General features: G+C 44.8%; 1 protein-coding gene across 5 annotated transcripts; it reads right to left on the bottom strand.

The window, feature by feature from the left end:
- Positions 1–1,937: 1,937 nt before the first annotated feature.
- On the bottom strand, positions 1,938–19,071 carry BCL7B (BAF chromatin remodeling complex subunit BCL7B). Of its 5 annotated transcripts, none has more exons than XM_043455946.1 (7): positions 18,826–19,071; positions 15,631–15,706; positions 6,776–6,871; positions 6,459–6,555; positions 4,124–4,294; positions 3,265–3,344; positions 1,938–3,002 (listed from the first exon to the last, which is right to left on the bottom strand). In XM_043455946.1, the coding sequence occupies exons 1-7, from the start codon at positions 18,915–18,917 to the stop codon at positions 2,910–2,912; spliced, it is 705 nt and encodes a 234-aa protein (XP_043311881.1). In that variant the 5' UTR covers positions 18,918–19,071; the 3' UTR covers positions 1,938–2,909. The 5 variants fall into 5 exon arrangements, with proteins under 5 accessions (XP_043311881.1, XP_043311882.1, XP_043311885.1 ...); XM_043455947.1 differs by lacking the exon at positions 18,826–19,071 and adding an exon at positions 18,283–18,586; XM_043455950.1 differs by lacking the exon at positions 18,826–19,071 and adding an exon at positions 18,382–18,583.
- Positions 19,072–20,526: the final 1,455 nt, after the last annotated feature.

Below are 20,526 nucleotides of genomic sequence, written 5' to 3'. Positions count from 1 at the left end.
ACATGGTAAATTCAGGGCCTAATCATAGGGATCTCCAGGCAGAAAGTAGCAAGAGAGGAGAATGGCAAAGGGAAGTTCTCTTTCTGCCACAGCATTTGAGGGTTGAATAGGAGTGACCACGTGGAAGGTAATGGCAGGAGCTTGTGGTGGTGATAGGGGCATCGAATGGTCAGCAAGGTCGGTGAAGACAAGTGGCCGGACTTCAGAGGCACAAAGATGACTAATGGGATGGATGCTTGCAGGACTAGACACCTAATGGCAGACTACACGCAGAATGAAAACTCCAAAAACATTGGGGGGAAAAAGATGGGGGGCCATTTTTGGTATTTCCAAAAACACACCCAGTTGCACATCAGAATGGGCACCATAGTCATTCCAGCGCTTGTGGCCGCTGTGGACCAGAACCCAGCCCTGGTGTTGGTAAAGCAGAGATCTAAAATGGGAGACTCAGGGATGGGCTCGGGCTCAGCCCTAAGAACTAGAGGTACCCTGGAGAGCCATCAAGAACAGCTGGAAATCCTGCAGATGGAAGTGGAAACTAGAGGTGGGGCTTTATGAATAGAGAATATCAGCTGCAGCTCCACGAAAAGGAGCTGAGAAGTGGCTCTCCAAATAAAGAACAGTGCTTACCTTGGAGATGGGAGTTATGCGTTGTTGTTTTTTTTCTTTCATTATATTTTCATGTATTTTTCCAGTATGTTTTTCTATAGTGATATTTTCATTTTAAAATAGAAAAAATAAGAAGCTTTAATGTGGCTGTTGCTTGGCAGTTGTCCTCCATTTCTATGGCTCCAGTTTAACACCCATCTTTCACTGATATAGACCTACACCCTTGATTAGACAGTTTCAGCTTGTCACTTTTTTTCATTGTGCCATGCAACTTAAGAGGATATAGTTCCCTGACCTGGGATCAAACCTATGTCCCCTGTAGTGGAAGTCTGGAATCCTATCAACTGGATGGCGAGGGAAGTCCCTACAGTTTCAACTTCTGGCTGATCTTTTCCGGCCTGTCCCGTTGGTTCCTAAACCTCAGAAGGTCCCAAATCCACTTTTGTTATTTCCCTTCCCTCCATCACCTTGGGGGAGGGGCAAGTGGGAAGTGAGGGCTTAATGGGTACGGGTTTCTGCTTGAGGCAATGAAAATGTTTGCAGCTGTATAGTGGTAATGATTGTGCAATGCCGTGAATGCATTTAGTGCCACTGAACTGTGCACTTTAAAATGGTTAGGAGAAGGCAATGGCAACCCACTCCAGTACTCTTGCCTGGAAAATCCCATGGATGGAGGAGCCTGGTAGGCTGCAGTCCATGGGGTCGCAAAGAGTCGGACACAACTGAGTGACTTCACTTTCACGCATTGGAGAAGGCAATGGCAACCTACTCCAGCGTTCTCGCCTGGAGAATCCCAGGGACGGGGGAGCCTGGTGGGCTGCCGTCTATGGGGTTGCACAGAGTCGGACACGACTGAAGCGACTTAGCAGCAGCAGCAGCATATAAACCTCAGTATTTTTTAAACTCTCCAGGTGAATCCAATATTCAGCCAACTTTGAGAATCAGTGCCCTAAATACTTTGTATAAATAAAGTGTCAAACTGGAAAAAAAAATAAAATGGTTAAAACGGTAAATTTTATGGTTGTGTATTTTACCATAATAAAAAGTTAAAAGAAAAACTTAAGAGTCAGTCACCTAAGGACCTGGAGCTGTGGGAAATACATCCCATGTACACAGGGTTGTATTCGGCGTACACAGGGGCAGAAGTATAACTCAAAGGACATGACAACCTCAGAGTCTCCAAATCATTGTCAATGGAGTCACTCTATGGGAGTCAAAGACAACTGGCAGGGCCCAGCCCGCAGTGACTTTACAAGCACTCAGCCACCATCACCGCCAGCCCCTGCCCCCACAACCCTCAAGAATGAAGCACTCAGCTGCCAACAAGACATATTTCAAATAGTTTAATTTTAAAAATATTCTATTCAGTGCTAAAATATGTCTTCACTCACCGTTGTCCATTTCCATTTTCTTAAACTTTTTTGAAACAAAAAATAAAATCACAAGGTTTGATGAAACATGCAGATTTCAAAGAAAAGGGAACTTTCTAGAAAGTCTGGGCTGAAGAAGTACTGTGGGGATGAGTACTATCAGAACCTCAAATTCTCGCTGGGGCAGAGTCTGCGGCAGGAGAGCTGGGGACCATGGCGGGAGGCAGGGGGATACTGGAATGAAATGTCCAGGTGGAAACAACTGCGAGTATATGTGTGTATGTGTGTTGGGGGAAGGGGGTGGTTACAGTGGGGGGACAAAGGACTGTCAACAGCCAGAGAGCCCATGCGAGGCAGGATGGCCTCAGGAATGGGTACAAGTGCCAGGACAGCATGAAGTCTAGGTGGGACTTTTCTGCCGTCATGTGGAGTTAAGCCCTTCCCTTCCCTCCAGCGTCTACTCAGGCATTCTCCAACAGCAGCCTATAGGGTCCCTAGCCCTATGGGCAAGTCCATGAATCTACAGTCTCCATTCAAGTTCAAGTAAGCCCTCGGCACGCTCTTCTCTGGAGGGTGCCTTCCCCCCCTCCTTCCTCTTGCAGAGGCACCAGCAGCTCAATCCAGAGGCTGTGGAGCAGAGACTGCTACTGGAGGTGACAGATGATCCTGGAGTGGCTGAGGCGCCAGCCTCCTTGGGGTGCAAAGAGGACAGGAGTGCTCCTCTTCTCAGGATCAGGCAGACACAGGTGCCGGGGACGGGAAGATGATGCTACGACCCCAGGTCCCGCGTCCACCTTCCAGCCCAGAAGGCTCTGAGGTGCAGGCTCTGGACCCCGGTGCTCGCCCTTACCCCAGCAACACAGCACAGCCAGAACCAGAATGCAATAAATAGAGGCATGGGGCCTGGAGGTGAAGGGCGCCAGGGCGGTGCTAGCTTTCCGACGCTGTCTGCGGCACTGCAGGCTGGTCCATACAGAAGCGTTTCAGGGGAGGGGCACTTGAGTCTTCCTCTTCCTCAGCAATCTAGACGTAGCCAGAGCACGGAATGACAGGGCTATCCCTCTGAAGCAGACCTCCCCTTCCACCCTAACTGTCTCACCCGACTGTCTCACCAATCACAGGACCTCTTCCCTACCTCCTGACCTAACCTTCCCCGACCTTCTAACCAGCATCCCTCACTGCCTCTCCACCCCCACTACATCCCTCCCATGCTAGAGAGCCAGTGCATATCAACAGAGCCCTGACATTTTCCTTAGAAACCAGGAAACCCAAAGCACCTCCTTACCTGTGTCTCTAGAGGAACTGGTTCTTCCTTCGTGAGGGTCGGAGGTTCATCAGCAACTTCTGAGGCAGGCAGGGAGGGCTCTGAAAAAGCAAGGTCAGTGTAACTGCAGGGCCTGCTGGGACGGGAGAGCCCCCAGGTTGGGGGAGTGCTCCTAGGAGGCACCTTGGTGAAGGGGTATCCACTGGTTATAGAATCAACATACATTCTAAGAAGAAATTTGCAGAATCCAGTACAAAGGGCACTAACTCCGAAGTCAGAAGGAATGAAACAAATCAGGCAGTTCCACTAAATGTGGGATCGTGGCCAAGCAACTGAATTTTTTAAGACAACTTCCTCATCGATAAAATGGAGACAACAGTTGCTATTCCATGGGCTTTTCGAAAGGAGAATCATGTTTGCTGTTTTAGTCACTAAGTTGTGTCCAACTCTTTTGTGACCCCATGGAGTGTAGCCTGCCAGGCTCCTCTGTGGGATTTCCCAGCAAGAATACTAGAGTGGGTCGCCATTTCCTTCTCCAGGGGATCTTCCCAACCTAGGGATCGAGCCCACATCTCTTGCACTGCAGGCAGATTCTTTACTGCTGAGCCACCAGGGAAACCTGAGAATCATACCAGGCCTCAAATATGAAAAGTGCCTTCCTTGCGGAGAGCCTGGCACTCAATCGTGTTGCTGTTTCTCTCCGTCATTCTGTGAAAGGGGAAAATACAACCATTCCCCAAAAGAGCCTCAAACAACTGACAAACAGCTTGAAGCTGCCAGTTCTGAGGCACCGTCTCTAACCTGTGACTCTAAAGAAGAAAACCATCGAGAGCAAGAGCATGGCCCTCCAAGACACACGTCCTGGGCCAGGGAGACTCACCCTCAAGGATCTCCTGGCCCAGGGTGGGGGGCTGGGAGTCGTCTGTGCGGAAGTCAGAGGTGTGCGCAGGGCTCAAGGACTCGCTCTGCTGGGGGCTGGGGCTCGAGTTGGTGCTGCTGTCCACCTTGAGCTGGTAGACATCAGACACGGAGCTCTGGTTGCTGTTTTCATCTGAAAATCACACACGACAAAGGCAACGGCTGAGGCCGGTCATGGTTGAGGGGGCTCAGTGCAGAGCCAAGGGCCTGGGGTCTCTGCAGACAGCGTGGACACAGCTGGGCACACACAGATCACAGCTGCAAACAGCCCCTGAACCAAGGGCAGACATTTCCAGGGCTTCTGCACATCACGAATTACCAACAGAATCTAAATTGATGAATTTAAGCACATGTTATTTTATGACATATATTCTAAGCACCACCGGATGCAGTCAGAATCTTTAAGTTTATGCAAAATTTATATGTCAGGGAGGTCAATATAAGCGTATGAGTCCCTTCTTTAGCATCCACTAATTATAGCTGGGACCTGGTATCTTCTCACTATCCAGTGAATGGAAGGACATGGCTCTGCCTCTCAACCTTTCTCACAAGAGGTATAGAAAAGGACAGTCTGCCTGCCATTCTCAGCTATCTGAAGGAGGGTGACGGGGTCTGGAGATGGTCAGCTCAGGCCTTGCACCTGCCCAGGCTCTGCCTCACTGCCTCACAGACCACTGGATCCCACCTGGGAAGCGCTGTTGAAGGCTTAACGTCACCAGCTAAGTTAAAAACCGACTCAGCAATTCCTTCCTCTCCCCCACCTCCAGCAGCCAGTCACCAAATTGTACCCGTCCTACTGCTCTGCTGCCACGTGTATCCACTCCTTCCTCCCCCACTGCCTCAGTGCAGGCCTGGCCTCTGGCAACAGCCATCCAGCTGCCCTTCCTCGGGTCTCAGCCACGCCCGGCGACCTCACACCACTGCCAGAGTGAACTTTCTAAACCCTTCTGTGGTTCCCTGCTGCCCACGAGAGGGCCCTATCACATCCTACACACTGCTCTCCAGGCCCACCGCCTGCCCTTCTTCCTACGTACCCCTGGCTCCAGCCAGGTCAGACCCAAGCCTCGGAGCAGCTACCAGCACCATGTCTGGATGATGTGCTCCTTCCCGTCTTCCTGCAAAGCCCCTACACCTGGCCGCCGGCAGCTCAGGCATCCTCTCCTCTGCAGAGCCCTGTGTCCCAGGCTCCCCTGGGTGGAGACGACCACCCCCTCTCATGCCCCTGCTGCTTCCTATGTGCACCTGCATTTACTGTATTCACACCGGTCTACCTCCAGGACACCCGGTGCGGGTAGGCTCTGTGGCCCACAGAGGTCCTTGGGTCTCCAGCACAGTACATAGTACCCGGCACCCGGTAGGAGCGCATTAAACGTTCACTGCTTGAAAAGGATGAGACAGTGGCCAGGCTGAAGAAACAGAGCCTCCCATGTCTCCCGAGCTTTATGCTGCGGGGAAAGCTCACGCAGCTGGAGAACTGTCCACCCTTCTGTACCACACCAACCTTGGGGTTAGGGGAGAGGGAAGGAGGGGATACCTGGTCGTTCCCAGTCTAGCTCCAAAGAGAAAATCGTAAGCCTTTTCTAGTCTTCATCCTACAATGACCACTATCTTCTACACTAAAATGGAAGTAGCATTTTATTATACAAAATAATAAAGTCCTGTCAGTCTTCAGCTTAGGTAGATGCTTTTCTTCTCCAAGTATCAGTTTCCTTAAATTGGGATGATGGTAACTGCCTGGTTTGTATCCCAGGCTGATGCAAGGGTAAAAAGGAGACACTGAAGTGAAAGTGCCTCATAAGCAGTAACTACCACACAGGTATAAAAGGTAAAGTTCTCAGTGCAGTGCTGACTCCGGCCGGACGTCTACCAGAGACTGGTTTAGGAGGCAGAACTTGGACAAACTGTAGACAAACAAGCAGATGCCCCAGCCTGGGTTGGGGGCCGGGTGGGGTGGGGCACGGTCCTCTGAAGCGCTCTCATCACACACACAGTCTAAAGAAAAGAGCTTCTGATCCAGAAAACCAGGACCTACCATGGGTCCTCACTTACGAGTGACTAACTTTAGATACGTAACCTCACGTCCCTGAGCCTCAGTTTCCTTAACTGGAAAGTGAGGAGACTGTTGTCTGTCTTGCAAGGTTACTATGAAGTTGAAATGCAAAGACTTCTGTCAGGTGCCCGGCAAGATACTAGCAAAACCGTGGGCACTGAAATGACACACAGACTAGTCTTTGGATTATTGATGGGTCATTTAAATGCTCATTTTCCTGCAAGGAAGACATAAGGATGCAACTCACCCTGGAATTCAAGAAGGAGAGAGGAATTGGCTGAGGCATCAGAGGGAAAGCCATTAGGTTCCCGGGCTGCGGAACTGTTCGATTTTGACTTTTCTTTCTAGAAAAGGAAAAAAAGAGGAATATGACAGAGCCAAGCAGAAGACTCACAGAGAGAGAGAGAGAAGGTGCTGAGACACCACAGAGGTCTGGATTAGGAACATGAGGAACAACAGTGGTTTCAGGACCCAAGGAATAACAGGATCCTGGACAAGGTGTTCCCAGGCCTCAGTGGCTCTATCAGTAAAATGGACCCTTCCCACTTTAATCTCATGACTCACAAGAGACAGGCAGCTATATACATCTGCTTCCACTGGAGTTCTCTGTGGGACCTTCCTGCTTTCTGCCCTCATCAGAATGCTCTGCCCGATCCTTCCCTACATGGATGGGTAAGAATTACAAAATACTCATTTGAGAAAGATCCCTGTTTCAGGAGCACAGCTAGGGATAAAAAGAGAAAGAAGAAAGGCCCTTTGACTGGACAAAGGAAGGATTCACTTTATATGCAATGTGAGCAGGGACAGGACAAGGGGTCCCTACAAGCTCTACTCCTGACCAATCTACCCCATCCACTCAGTGACCTCCCATGTCCACCTCTGCCTTCAAGCAAATGCAAGTCACATGGGTAGGGGAACCACAGTGGAAGGTAAGCACTAGCTTGCAACATACCAGCCCACAGGAAAGGCAATCACCAATCCAAGCATTTGCAAATGAGAGCATCCTCACAGCTGGAATTTCAAATCTGGACAATCCCAAACTTGCTAATCCATACTTCACATACTTGTCACTTTATTGTACATGCATTGTACTAGTAACACAGCTTAGTTTTTGTGAATACTCTCAATCCTAACTCAGCAATAAGTCAACTGTACATATATATGTGTGTAGTCCTTTCCTTCATGTTTTATATGCAGACATAATTTTAGTGCAATTACACTTTACCATTTAACTACAGAGGCTACCTAAACCTGATTTTTACTGGCTGCATAATATTCCAGGTATCATACTCATTCAATCAATACTCAACTAGTGGACATTTAGCTTTACCTTATTTAGGACTGTGTTTGTTTAGTACTAGTAGAAATAAATCTACAATGCTTAACTTTTATTTTTTCCTGGATTATTTGGCTAAATTCACACCAAAAAAAAAAAATCCCTTCTAGATCAGAAAGTAAAAACATTTCGCTTAAAATACCCTGTGCCTCCCAACTCTCCACCAGAAGGCTGGCAATGCATTTGGAGTATGAGCATCACAGCACCCATGCCAACTTTTGGTGTTCCTGTTATTTTTTCCTGATCTCTCATTAGTTCAATGATTCTGTGCCCACATAAAATATGCACTCACCATAAGAAATTCTGAAAATACATGAAACGAAAATCACCTGCACAACCAGAGATACCCGAAACATATAATTGTATCGAAATGGACCATGATTCAGTATTATAACTTGCTCCCCCGCAACTCATCATATTAGAAACATTTTTCTATGCCATTGAGTAGTTTTTTAGACCATCTTTTACAAGGGTAACAAAGCTGTACAATATACGGGTGCACAATAACTTAATTCTTTAGCTAAGATCTTCATTTTGCTTGCAATTTTTAAATACCATGAACAACACTGGAGTACTCAACACAGCAGATGTAACTTGTACACATCATGATTATGTCCCAGAGAATAAATGTCTAGAGGTAAAACTTCTAGATCAAAGGCATAAATATTTTGAAGGCTCCCCCCGACACACACCCTCAGCTTCACTGAGGTATAAGTGACAAATAAAACGGTACAGTATTTAAAGTATATCCTGGGGTGATTTGATATGTGTATATATTGTGAAAGGATTCCCAACATCTGGTTAATTAAGCTTTTAAGTATACATATATGATCAACCTGTAGAAAGTTTGTCCCAGTTTATTCTCCCATCAGCAGAGTCCCACTCCCTTACATCCTTCACTTATTCTTCTTTACCAATTTGATCATTTTCTATTTTTCCTAACCTAATAGGTCTATGCTAGTACCTTCGAAGCTGGCACACGACCACAGACCACTGGAAGGTAGATAAACCAATGGACCTCAGGGTCCAGCTCAGAAACCAATACAAACACTGTGAGAAGTCCTTCGGAGAGACAAAAGGAGCAGAGTCCTGAGCAAGGAGAACCTGAAACAGCAAAGGGGGATGTCCCCCAGGTCCAGTGGTTACGATTCTGCACTTCCTATGCAGGAGGGGCAAATCTGATCTCTGGTTGAGGAAGTGAGATCCCATATGCCGCATGGCACAAGCAAAGAAAAAAAAAAAAGAAATAGGAAAGGGTCAGGGGCTTCTATGTGAGAAATGGGGAATGGGCTGTTGGCAGTGTCCTTCCCCCACACAAGAGATCTAGCAGCCTGACCTTTGGCCTTTATGGTATTGGCATCACCAGAGCCAAGGTTAGATGAAATACAAAGGGTGGCCCCAGAGCCCCTCTAACGTTCACCCACCGGCTCCATGGACTTGGCGAGGATGGCTGCTTGCAGATAAAGGCAGCATGTGGAGACCAGTACTAGAGAGCTCCTTGGGAGACAGCGGAAGATGAGAGAGGGGAAAAGGGAAAGACTTAATCCCGAGGCTAATCCCATCCCCTCAGCTATAGAGGAGAAAGCACGGAGCTCAGGCTCATGGTCTCCCCTCGGTTACACGTTTCTAGCCAACACAGCTCAAAGTTAAAAGGAATAAAAGATGAGTGCACAGAGAAAACCAACCAGACACTGCAGGAGAACAAGTACCATGAGAGACAATTAACAGAGCAAGCTGTACCAGGAATAGTGCACCAATGGGACATGAGAACTTCAATAAAACATGGCAGGTCTCCTAAGAAAGACAAGGATGACACGGGAAAGTTATTCTGAACCACCGCCAAGGATATTTGGTATGAGCAATGAAATTGTTCAAAGTAAAAATTAGGTGAATGAGTTTATTAGCAGAAATAGATAACAGCTGAAGAAAAGATTAATGAGCAAAAACTGGATGAAGAAGTCAGAATATACAAAGAAAGGATAAAGAGATGAAACAAACTAAAAATTAAGAAATGAAGCTAGATGTCATCATTACAGGATATTGCATTTAGGGAGTTCCCTGGTGGCCCAGTGGTTAGGATTCCGGGCTCCCAGTGCTTTGACCAGGGTTCAATTCCTGGCCAGGCAACTGAGATCCCACAAGCCACATGGTGTGGCCAAAAAAAAGATGAAATTCCATTCAAAACGAAGGACAGAGTAGAGATGAAGGGTGGGGGGAGGGGGGGGTGATGGAGACCAGAGGCTCAGAGGAAAAATACAGATTTTGATAAGCTTTATACATTGACATGGAAAAATAGTGTAAGTTTTATTAGGTTGGAAGTTGCCAATAAAAAGATTAAAAATAGAATGTAGAACTTCCAGATCAGCAGAAGAAAATGTGTCTAGTCATCATGAGGTGAAGAGGAAAAAAATAAAAGGAAAGTGTATTATGACCGAAATCCTTGTCCATAAAAATATAATTTTTAGGCAGTCACACTTTCCCAGCCTTTCTGGCACCTAGACGTGCCACAGCTACTATGAACACTTAGTATATATGTCTTAAGGAGACTTCTGGGAAACTCCTTACATTCATTAAAACACTATTTGCTAACCCTCCCACTCTCTTACTGCCTTGAACTTGAATGTGCTGAATGATGGCTGGAGCTCGAACTTGGAATATAAGGTCAAACATGAACAGAGGAATGGGGAATTATTTAATGGGTATAGAGTTTTTTACCTCTGCAAGATGAAGAGTTTCAGAGATGGGTTACACAAGGTGAATGCACTCAACACTACTGAACTGTACACGCTGAAGTGGTTAAGATGGTAAACTTCATGATAGGTATATTTTAACACAACAGAAACAATGTAAAATGAATAGAACCACTACTCTCTTAAAAGGAAATTTAAAAACAAAAGGAATAGAGAGGGTGCCAGAAACCTGAGTCCCTGGGGACTCTTAGAACAAAATTACCACACCAGTCCTGGACTGCATACTTCTGTTTCTCTAAGAACAAAACAACTGCTTTAAACCACTGCTATTTTGAGTTTTCCGTCACCCACAGCTAAACCTAATCCTAATATGCCCAATAAGCAGAAAAATGTAAAACAGGAGAAATAGCATTACAAGACATACCAGGCAAATACAAATCAAAAGAAGACGGGATATACAGTTAGTATCAGATAAAACAGAATTTGAGGTGAGAAAGGGACAAAGAAGGACTTTACATACTGGTAAAAGGAGGAACAGGTCACGATGAGGTAAGAATCATAAACATACATGGATCAAAAATAGAGCTTCAAAGTACAAAGGATAACTGACTCAGACCATGAAGAAGCAAACAAACCAACGATTTCACACACTCTTCTCAGAAACATACAGAGCAAACCATACAAAGATGAGCAAAGATACAGATTTGGATAACATAACAAATCCATCAATTGTTTAATTTCATATATATGTTTTAATTATAAGTGAACTGTCCACAATTCAATTACAGATCAGGTCACAAAAAAAGTCCCAGTAAGCCCAAAGAACAAATACCCTACCAATTCCATAGAATCAGTGCACCAATTTTAAAAGGACAGCTTTAAAAAATCTCACCTATCTAAAAACTAAATTATCATTCTATTAAATAACCTTTGGGTTAAAGAGGAAACCAAAGAGAAACCTATGAAAATCTTACAGTGAAACGACACTATCAATGATATCCTGATACTCATGGATATCCAAATTTGTGAGAGATAACTACAGAAGTGAAATGGACTACAAAAAAAAAAAAAAGCAAAGAAAAACTAGAAAAAAACATGCTAAGTATTCAACACAAGAAGTGGAAAAAACAGAATAAAACAAACAAAGGAAAATAACAAGGGCAAAAATTAATCAAAAAGAGAACAAAGCAAAATGAAAAGAAAGATGAACAAAAATTACATGATGATTCTTTTAATAAAGATTTTAGGACCATTTTACATGGAAAAAACATAAATAACAAATGCAAAAAAGACAAAATAATTACCAACAGAGACTTTAAAGTACAAAAGGATATTATAAATGACTACACAGCAGTACACATGAAAACTGATCAGTGTTCATCAGCAGGGTACTGCTGGCCTTCCGGACAGGCTGATTAAGTCTTCACTGCACAGGACTGACTCATGTATTGCCAAAAGCTTAGCATGGCTGGCCAACCAAACAGTGCCTTGTCTCATTTCTAAACACTCTTGGGGAAGTGGGTAAGGGTGAAGACTCAGCACTGTCCCCCACTAAAGAAACAATCCCCTACTTGAAATGGAAACATTTTTTAGAAAAGACACAAAACAGCAAAATAAGTACAGAAAAAGGGAAAACCTAAATACATCAATCACCATGAGAGCCACTGTAATGATAATCAACACCTCTCTCGCCACCAAAGACCCAGAAGGTACTAAAGGTAGACCCTTCATTTTATGCAAGTTGTTCTAGAAATCAAAAGAGGAGAATCTGCCTAATTTGTTTTAGGATGCTGGTGTAAACAAGGTAAAGATAGCATAAGGAAAGAGTATTACAAACCAATTTACAAACCAGATGCAAATGCCTCAATTATTTGTGCATTGAATGTAACATTAAAAAGGAAAAAAAGAAGAAAGGCATGTCCAAGTAGAATTTGTCTTAAGAATGCAAGAATGGTTCAAACATCAGAAATTCATCATTTTAATAGATTAAAGGACAAAAGTCCCATGAACATTTAAGTAGATGCAGGAAAAGCAGCTGGATTAAGTCCAAATTATCTATTCATAATTTTTAATAAGCCTTAGAAAGCTAAAGAGAGAAGGAATTTTTCATTCTGGTAAAGACTATCTTTCCAAAAACCTACAAGAGAGAAAACTCACCCTACTTAACATGAAGACACACTAAAAGCATAGTAAATAAATCTAGAGCAGAAACAGATAAAATAACAACAAAAAAATGGAAAGCTCAAAAACAAAAACATGTGAATATAGCATAAAACAGGAACGACATCACATACCAGTGGAGAAGGACAGATTATGGAGTGACCAGTATCAGGGGTAGTGGCTCACTATATGAAGGAAAATTAAAATTAGATTCTTATCTTCACCATTTAAAAAAAAACAACAAAAAACCTACATGGATTAAAGGTCTAAAAATGAAAGTTAAAATTAAAAAGCTAGCAGAAGATGCAGAAGTCCTCTATAACCAGGAAATGGAGAATAATTTTGAAACATCACTCTGGAAATAAAAATCATAAGGAAAAAGTTAACTTGACAGAAAAAAATTAAAGGCTGTTACTGACAAAGTTACCACATGTGACATGTTAGACAAAGACAACTGCCATGTACAAATCTAATTAGAGGTTTTCTTTATCTATAACATGAACGAATCCATGCAAATCAGAAAAGTAAAGACAGGAAGTCCAATATAAGAATAAGGAGAATTTAAGAAATCAGAGGGGAATTCCCTGGTGGTCCAGTGGTTAGTAGGACTCCACGCTTTCACTGCTGAGGGCCTGGGTTTAATCCCTGGTTGGGGAACTAAGATCCCGCAAAGCCACATAGCCAAAAAAGAAAGAAAGAAGAAATCAGAGAAGAGGAAATCTAAATGCATAAAAAGGAAATCTGAAGAGATAAAATTATCAATCTCCCTAGTATTCAGAGAAATGCAGAATAAACAAAGAGATACCACTTTACATCTACCAGACTATCAGGATTTAGGAATTAGGTGTTAGACGATACCAAATGTTGGTGAGGATGTGGGAAACAGGAGGTGACTATCCAGGGAAACTGTTCAGGAGAGAGATCTGGCCGCATCGAGTAAAAACAATCATGTATGGGACTTCCCTGGTGGTCCTGTGGCTTAGAATCCACACTCCTAATGCAGGGGGCCTTGGTTTCAATCCCTGATCCAGGAACCAGATCCTGCATGCTGCAACTAAGACCCAGCACAACCAAATAACTAACTAAATATTTTAAAAAATCAATCATATATGGACAGCCAACAACAGAGCAATCTCACTCCTGGGCATCTAATCCAGAGAAAACTTCTCACAAGTCCTCAAGGAGAATGGATAAAGGATGTCCACCACAGTCAACCAGGCTACCAAAAAAGCTGGCAGCAAAACACACAAACAGACCCATATCTATACTTGAAATATGGCAAAGGTGGTTCTACAGAGCAAGACGAAAAGAAGTCTCTTCAAGTGGTGGCATAAATGTATACCCACATGGAAAAATATGAAATTGGGCCCCTACTTCAAAATACACAAAAATCAACTCCAGGTGTATTATAAATGGGAATAGAATAACAAGCTTGTAGATTATACGGAAAAATATCTTTGTAACCTCAAAAAAGGAAAAGATTTAAGACATTTAAAAGCACTAATTATAAAGAAAAGGATTATTTTGTCTACATTAAAATTAAAAAAACTTCTGCTACTCGGGCCTGCATAAACAGAGGGTGAAGATAAGCCATGGAATGGAACAACGTACAGACAGTATTCAAGCAATAAAGAATATGTGTCCACAACACAGAGAATCCCTACAAGTTGCAAGAAAAAGACCATAACCAATTAGACTTAAACTGGCACTGCCTAAAAGAGGAAATCCCAAAGGATGCTGAAAAGGTTCTCCATCTCATTAGTAATTACGTCCTTAACCACCCTATCAAAACCAAAATGAGATATCTTAATACATGAAGTCCAAGAACAGTAACTGTTGATGAGGGTTTGGAGCAGGGAGAACTCTGGTATGTCTGGTGGGAATATACAATGGTACAATCACTTTGGCATTCCTGGTATAGGTCAAAATACACATACCCTAAGATTTGGCAATTCTACTCCTAGGAATATACTCTAGGAAAACTCACACACATGTTGACCCATATACAAAATAAGAACGGTCACAGGAGCTTTGTTCCTATTATCCCAAACTGGAGACAATCCAAATATCCATCTACAGGAAAACTGATAAGATATTAATAAATTATGGTACAGTCCTGTAACAGAACTCCATACATCAAAGAAAAGGAACAAACAGCTCCAAGGACAACATGGATGATTCTACAAACATAACACTAGGCAAAAAAAGCCAGACATGCAAAAATAGATACTTCGTGATGCTGTTTAAAGAAATGTTTACATATGACTAAATAAGTAATAAGAAAAGCAAAAGGAGATTGATCTCCCCTGGAGGGGAGAAAGAGGGATGATAGGAAGAGTTTCAGAGGCTGCTGGGGGAGTTAGCAACATCTATCTTTTGACATAGGTGGCTTTTACAAGGGTATTAGCTTCATATTTTTTTCCCTATATAGTACATTATGTTTTAGATACTTTTGTATGCATTTTATAGTTTAGACCTTTAAAAAACAATTAGAATAAAAAGAAGGGGAGAAATCTGGGAGTTTATCACTCAGGGAATGTATAGATAGATAAATGTGGTTACTGCACATAAGAGAATATAATGCAAGAGTAAAGATAATAATCTTATTTACAATTATAGAAGTATGTTCAAGTTTTCAAACAAAAAAAGAAAAGAGGTTTACAGCACAGTGCTATATATGAATGCAAAGTTTTAAAAATACAAATATGAAACAATGTGTATTTTTCAAGAATATACAGATGTACAAATAAAATCATGGAAGGGGAATTAGAAAGGCATATATACATACAAAACACATCTAACATGCTACAATGGGCAGCAGGAGTCCACAAACTTTTTCTTATGAGGCCAGATAATAAATATCTTGGGCTTTGCAGGCCATTAGATGTTATGGCCTACTCAACTCTACCATTACAACTCAAAAGCCACCACAAATAAGGAAACCAACGGGCACAAGTGTGTTCAAACTAAACTATATGGAACCACAGGGAGCAGGCCTGGGCTGTAGTTGGCCAAGCCCTGGAAAAGAGGAATGGGTTAAGAAAAGGGAATAACGGGGAGAAGGGGGAATCTAATAAAATGAGAGGCTTTGCATGGAACAATGACAGAGGGGTCCCTGAAGTATTTTCAACTCAATTCTGGGGAAATAAATCCCATAACAGCTAAGAGGCAATCAAACAAAGAAAGAAACAAGACGTTACCTTTTTGTTGTTTTGATTTTCTTCCTCACTTACCTCCTTGCTGTCTGTCACAGGAACCCACTTAAATATCCTAAGGGACGTGTCACCCACAGTCACCCACTTCTTCTCCCTAAAACAAAGACACTTCTCAGAACTGATAAAATAAAACAGATTTTCTGATCAGAACTTGTGCTTTTCTACTTCTCACCAGATGTCTTCAATCTTAAATGCTTCATAAACTTTCTGTCCAATCATACTTTACTTTTCAAGGCAAAATCACCCTTTCCAGAAACACTTTGCTATCGAATTCCTTTAACCCTGAACCTTCCACCTGTCACCTCTGCTCACATGGTGTACCAAAACCATTTTTTTCCTCACAGACTACAGTAGTACGGAGTATGAGCACAAATTCAAACTCAGGTATCCATCTCGCATAACTTCTTCATCTCCCCAAAATTAATTCAATCCCACTGATATTTTATAAAGTCCTATTATACAGAGCCTTACAGGTGATAAAGGATATATAAGATAGCGTCCCTATCTTGGGAACTCACAGCAATGAAAAGATAAGTAATATGTGAAGGTGGCAAGAAAGAAGGCTGAAAGACCAGGATATTCCATGGAAGGCAAAACTCCTGTGAAACTCTGGGTGCATTAGTCGCTCAGTCGTGTCCAACTCTTTGTGACCCCATGGACTGCAGCCCGCCAGGCTCCTCATGGGATTCTCCAGGCAAGAATACTGGTGTGGGTTGCCATTTCCTTCTCCAGGGGAATCTTCCCGACCCAGGGATCAAACCTGTGTCTCCCGCATTGCAGGCAGACTCTTTATCATCTGAGCCACCAGGGAAACTCTGGGTTGAAACACAATTCCAATACCAAGGAGCAGGACACGATGCTTTCAGCTAACAGAACTGAGCCTCACACTGGCTTTTGGAAAAGGTGAAGGCCAAGTGCCATGGAAATATGGCTTTAAGGTTTTGTTTTACAGAAGAGATACTTTTGAGATAGGCCTTTAAAACAAACGAGTAGCTGTTCTCCCCTCCCCACACATACCTGGGGAGGGAAAGGCAAGTAACATTCTTAAATAAGGGGCAGATTATGGACGGCAAGAGTTGGGGAGCCTGAAGTGTGACTTCTGAAAGTTTCGAGTCCTAATGTGAGCACAAAAAAGCAAAAAAAGTAACTGCTGTTATTAATGATGCTATTCAGCAAATGACATCACAAAAATATAAAGACTGTGATGTAACATGAAAAAGAATGAACTAGACTTAGAAACTAGAATTAATTCCTGGACAAGCCACTCATTTATTCAACAAGTATTTAACTTACAAGACCCTCTGCTAGGTCCTGAGCACACAGGGCACAAGATGCACAGTCCTGACGCTCCCGAGCCTGAATTCCAACTGGAAACAGACACCACACAACTCATTTCAGTTAGACACCTGATCATTAGATTCAACCACATCAAACTGCCATTTCTGCAGATAGAAAAGGCAAATACAGATGTCTTATAGTTCAACCTAATGCCACTGTGGAAAGTTCCATATAGGAGAGGACCCGATTTAGACTGGGGCTCTTGAAAGGTTTTGGTGAGGAAGCAACTGCAGAGCAGAGCCAGGCACTAACTAGGCAAGTGGAAGGAGCAGGGAGAGGAAGGTTGCCGAGAGGAAGGAAAGGTAGGGTGGCCCCAACTGAAAGATGGCCAGCATCTTGCAAAAGAGGGCAGTTTGAGCCAGTCTAGTGAGGTATGAAGAATCATTTTTGGTCTTTATCCTAAGGACAAGAAGAGAGCAATGAAGCATTATTTCCTAAGCAAAAGAGTGCTAAAAAAAAATTCACACTTGAGAAAAATACAAAGTAATGAATGGACCAGGGAACTGAGCCAGCCCTGAAGCAGGCAGACAGATCACAGGGAGCCCAGTACAGAGTTCCAGGTGAGACAGAGTTCCAGGTGACAGAAGATGCTCAACTGCCCCAGACTACAGGTAAGAACAGAGATGGCCAGAAGAGGAAGGGATGCCCAGTCCTAGGTTTCACAAAACCTAAAGCATTAGATTCGGAGGAGGAAAATCATTAACTATTTAACCTAGTATTTGTAAGTCCTTAGAGATGAGGAACTTGATCATGTAGCAAAATGGACAAATAAACATGCAAATAAAGTCCAAGGTAATGATGACCTTCAGTTTTCCAGGTGGCTCAGTGGTAAAGACCCCACCTGCCAAAGCAGAAGACGCGGGTTTGATCCCTGGGTTGGGAAGATACCCTGGATAAGGAAATGGCAACCCACTCCAGTATTCTTGCCTGGAAAAACCCATGGACAGAGGAGCCTGGCGGGCTATATGGTGTTGCAAAGAGTAGGACATTACTTAGCGACTAAACAGTAACAACAATGACTCTACAGGGAGTGGAGGGTGAAGGGCAGGAGGTCTTGGAGAAGGCTTCCTGGAGGGAGCTAACACCTACCCGGCTTTAAAGTTACTAGTAAAGTAAAAGTTATCGGTAGCAATCAGCTAGAGAAAAGTACTCAAGAAGTTGGCGCAAACACCTGGCTGTGAAAACTTAAGGTGATAGCGGACTGGAACTCTTGGTACAAAATAGGCGGTCAACCTGCGCCTGCAATGAACATGACAGCAGCCGTTTCCAAACAAAGCGGAGATCCTGACTCTTCTACTAACAGCTCCCAGGTCACCAAGAGAAAATGCCTACCCAGTTCGCGCGCGTGAGCCCATATTAGGAGAAAGATAGGAATTTTTCTTCTAATGATTCCCTGGTCCGGTGGCAGGTAGCTTGACGAAAAGTTCTCACCTAACCCAGACGCCTTAATACGCAGAGTGCTCAGTCTGGCCAACGGGAACCCCTCAGAGATTGTTAGTTAGTATACTGGACAGTTCAGAACGCAAAAGGTTCCTCACGCAGGCGAGCGCGGAGACTAGGCCCGCGCCTACCCGCGGCTAAACAAACCCCTCAGACCCGGCGCCGCCGGAAGCCGGCAGCTCCCCGCCGGCGCCGCGCTGCCGGGGGCAGGAGCAGGTGGGCGGGCCTGCGGGCCGGGCAGCCCTCTGATTGGTCGCGGCCGGCGCGCCCTCTGACCTCACGCCGACGCGAGCGGCTCCCTCCTCCCGCCTTCTCCGCTCCCCCCTCCCCCCCAAGCGCCCGCCGGTCGGCTCCCACCCCACCCGCCAGTTCGCCGCTGCTATGGACCTGGGCCGGCGGCCCTCCCCGCCAGCACCCTTGGGCCTGGCCCCTCACCATTTCCGCACTTTCTCGATGGCCGCCATCACCTTCTTGATGTCATCCTTGGCCCGGCTGCGGGTCTCGGCCCGGACCGACCGGCCCGACATGGCGGCAGCGGGAACGGCGGGGGCCGGGGCACTGCTCCCAAGACACCGAGAATCGCGCGCCTCACGCGCCGCCGCCCGCCCGGCGCAGTAGCGTCACCGCGGCCGTCGCCCCCTCCGTGCGCGCGTGCGCGAGAAGTGCGCGCACCCGCCCTCCCCTTGGGGCTCGAGGCATCAGCGCGCCTGCGCGCTCCGCCCCAGGTGCCCCACCCCGGGCGTCCCACCCAACAGGCCCCACCCTGGGCATCTCAGAGTACACTGAGCTCCCAAGCGGCCCAGGGTCTGCGGGCAAGGTGGCAGCACGTGTTGTGTGCAGGGTGAGGTGCGAGGCACTGCCAGTGGGGTCTCTGGCTCTTGCCCAGGGCAACATCTTAATTCTCTGGTCAGGGCTGCAGCCATAATCTATATTTTATGGACTTGACACCAATGTTACTGAGGTTCTACACTATCCTGTACTGCTTTCTCTCCTGTTTGGGGCCCTCGCTCCGCAGATACACCACTGTGCTCCAACTATAGAGAATTTCACACCTTCAATATGCCTTCCAACGTTTGCACACATCTGTTCTCACCTGGAATTCTCTTCTCTCTTCTTGATGACCACTTACTCTTCCAACATTCAGTTAGAATTCCAACAAGACTTCCCCCTGAGATCCTGAGGTGCCACTTTGTCCATACTTGACACTACATCAATGTCTCATTTAATTCAATAATCGTTGACTAAACGATGCCTGCGCTGTGCAAGTTGGCATGCAAAGTGCTGAGGACAAAATTGGATTTTGCTTTCAAAGAGCTTCCAGGTTAGCAGAACATGCAGACCAGAAAACAAGCATTTCAAATGCCATTTTATAAACGCTAGGTTAAAGGGAAGTACTGTACAAGATGCTATGACAACCCTAATCTAGATGAAGGGTGTCCAGAGGAATCTGGGGGAAAAAATGACCTTGAAGTTGAATTTTGAGAATACAGTAGATGCAATTGCTCTAAGTCCTCACTGTGTCCACAGACACTGTAGATGCTCAGTAGATGTTTGGGTGAATACTCAGTCTTCACTGCAGCTCCCTGTCTTCTCCTGTCACCCCAGGCATTTATTCATGCTAGCGGTATGCAGAGAGGGCCCTGAAGCAACTGCTTTGAGAAACATAAAGGAAGCAGGTGACAGTTTGCATTGCTTGGTAGCAGCTATTTCTTTCACCTCTAGAGAAACTTCCTTCTGTGTACCCAGAGAACTGTCTCACTAACCCTGAACTTGACATAGCCTCTGACTATGACTGTTCCCTATTCTGTAATCCACCAATATCATGGCTCGATAACCACATATCACCTTGCTGATGAGGAGCCCAGGAATAGTGTCTGCCCCCTTGAGGAGTGAAAGAGCTGAACTAGCATGTGGAGGGAAGGATGGGTCTACTAATAGTGAGATCAAAGGTGGCACATGTTTCTCAAAGCCATTGATTCAAAATAACTGAACCGAAGAGCTAGCTTGAGTATCTGCTACATGCCCTATAGTGGTGGACACTGTGGGTGATGCAAAGATGAGTAAAACACACTCCCTGCCCTTTAGGTGAGGATAAGGAAAGCAACAGGAAAATTCAAAGGCAGAGCTTGCTAAGTG

The sequence above is a fragment of the Cervus canadensis genome, chromosome 32 (assembly GCF_019320065.1).
Source record: "Cervus canadensis isolate Bull #8, Minnesota chromosome 32, ASM1932006v1, whole genome shotgun sequence".
In the NCBI taxonomy this organism is placed as follows: Eukaryota; Metazoa; Chordata; class Mammalia; order Artiodactyla; family Cervidae; genus Cervus; species Cervus canadensis.
This window is presented reverse-complemented; position numbering and strand designations above follow the sequence as displayed.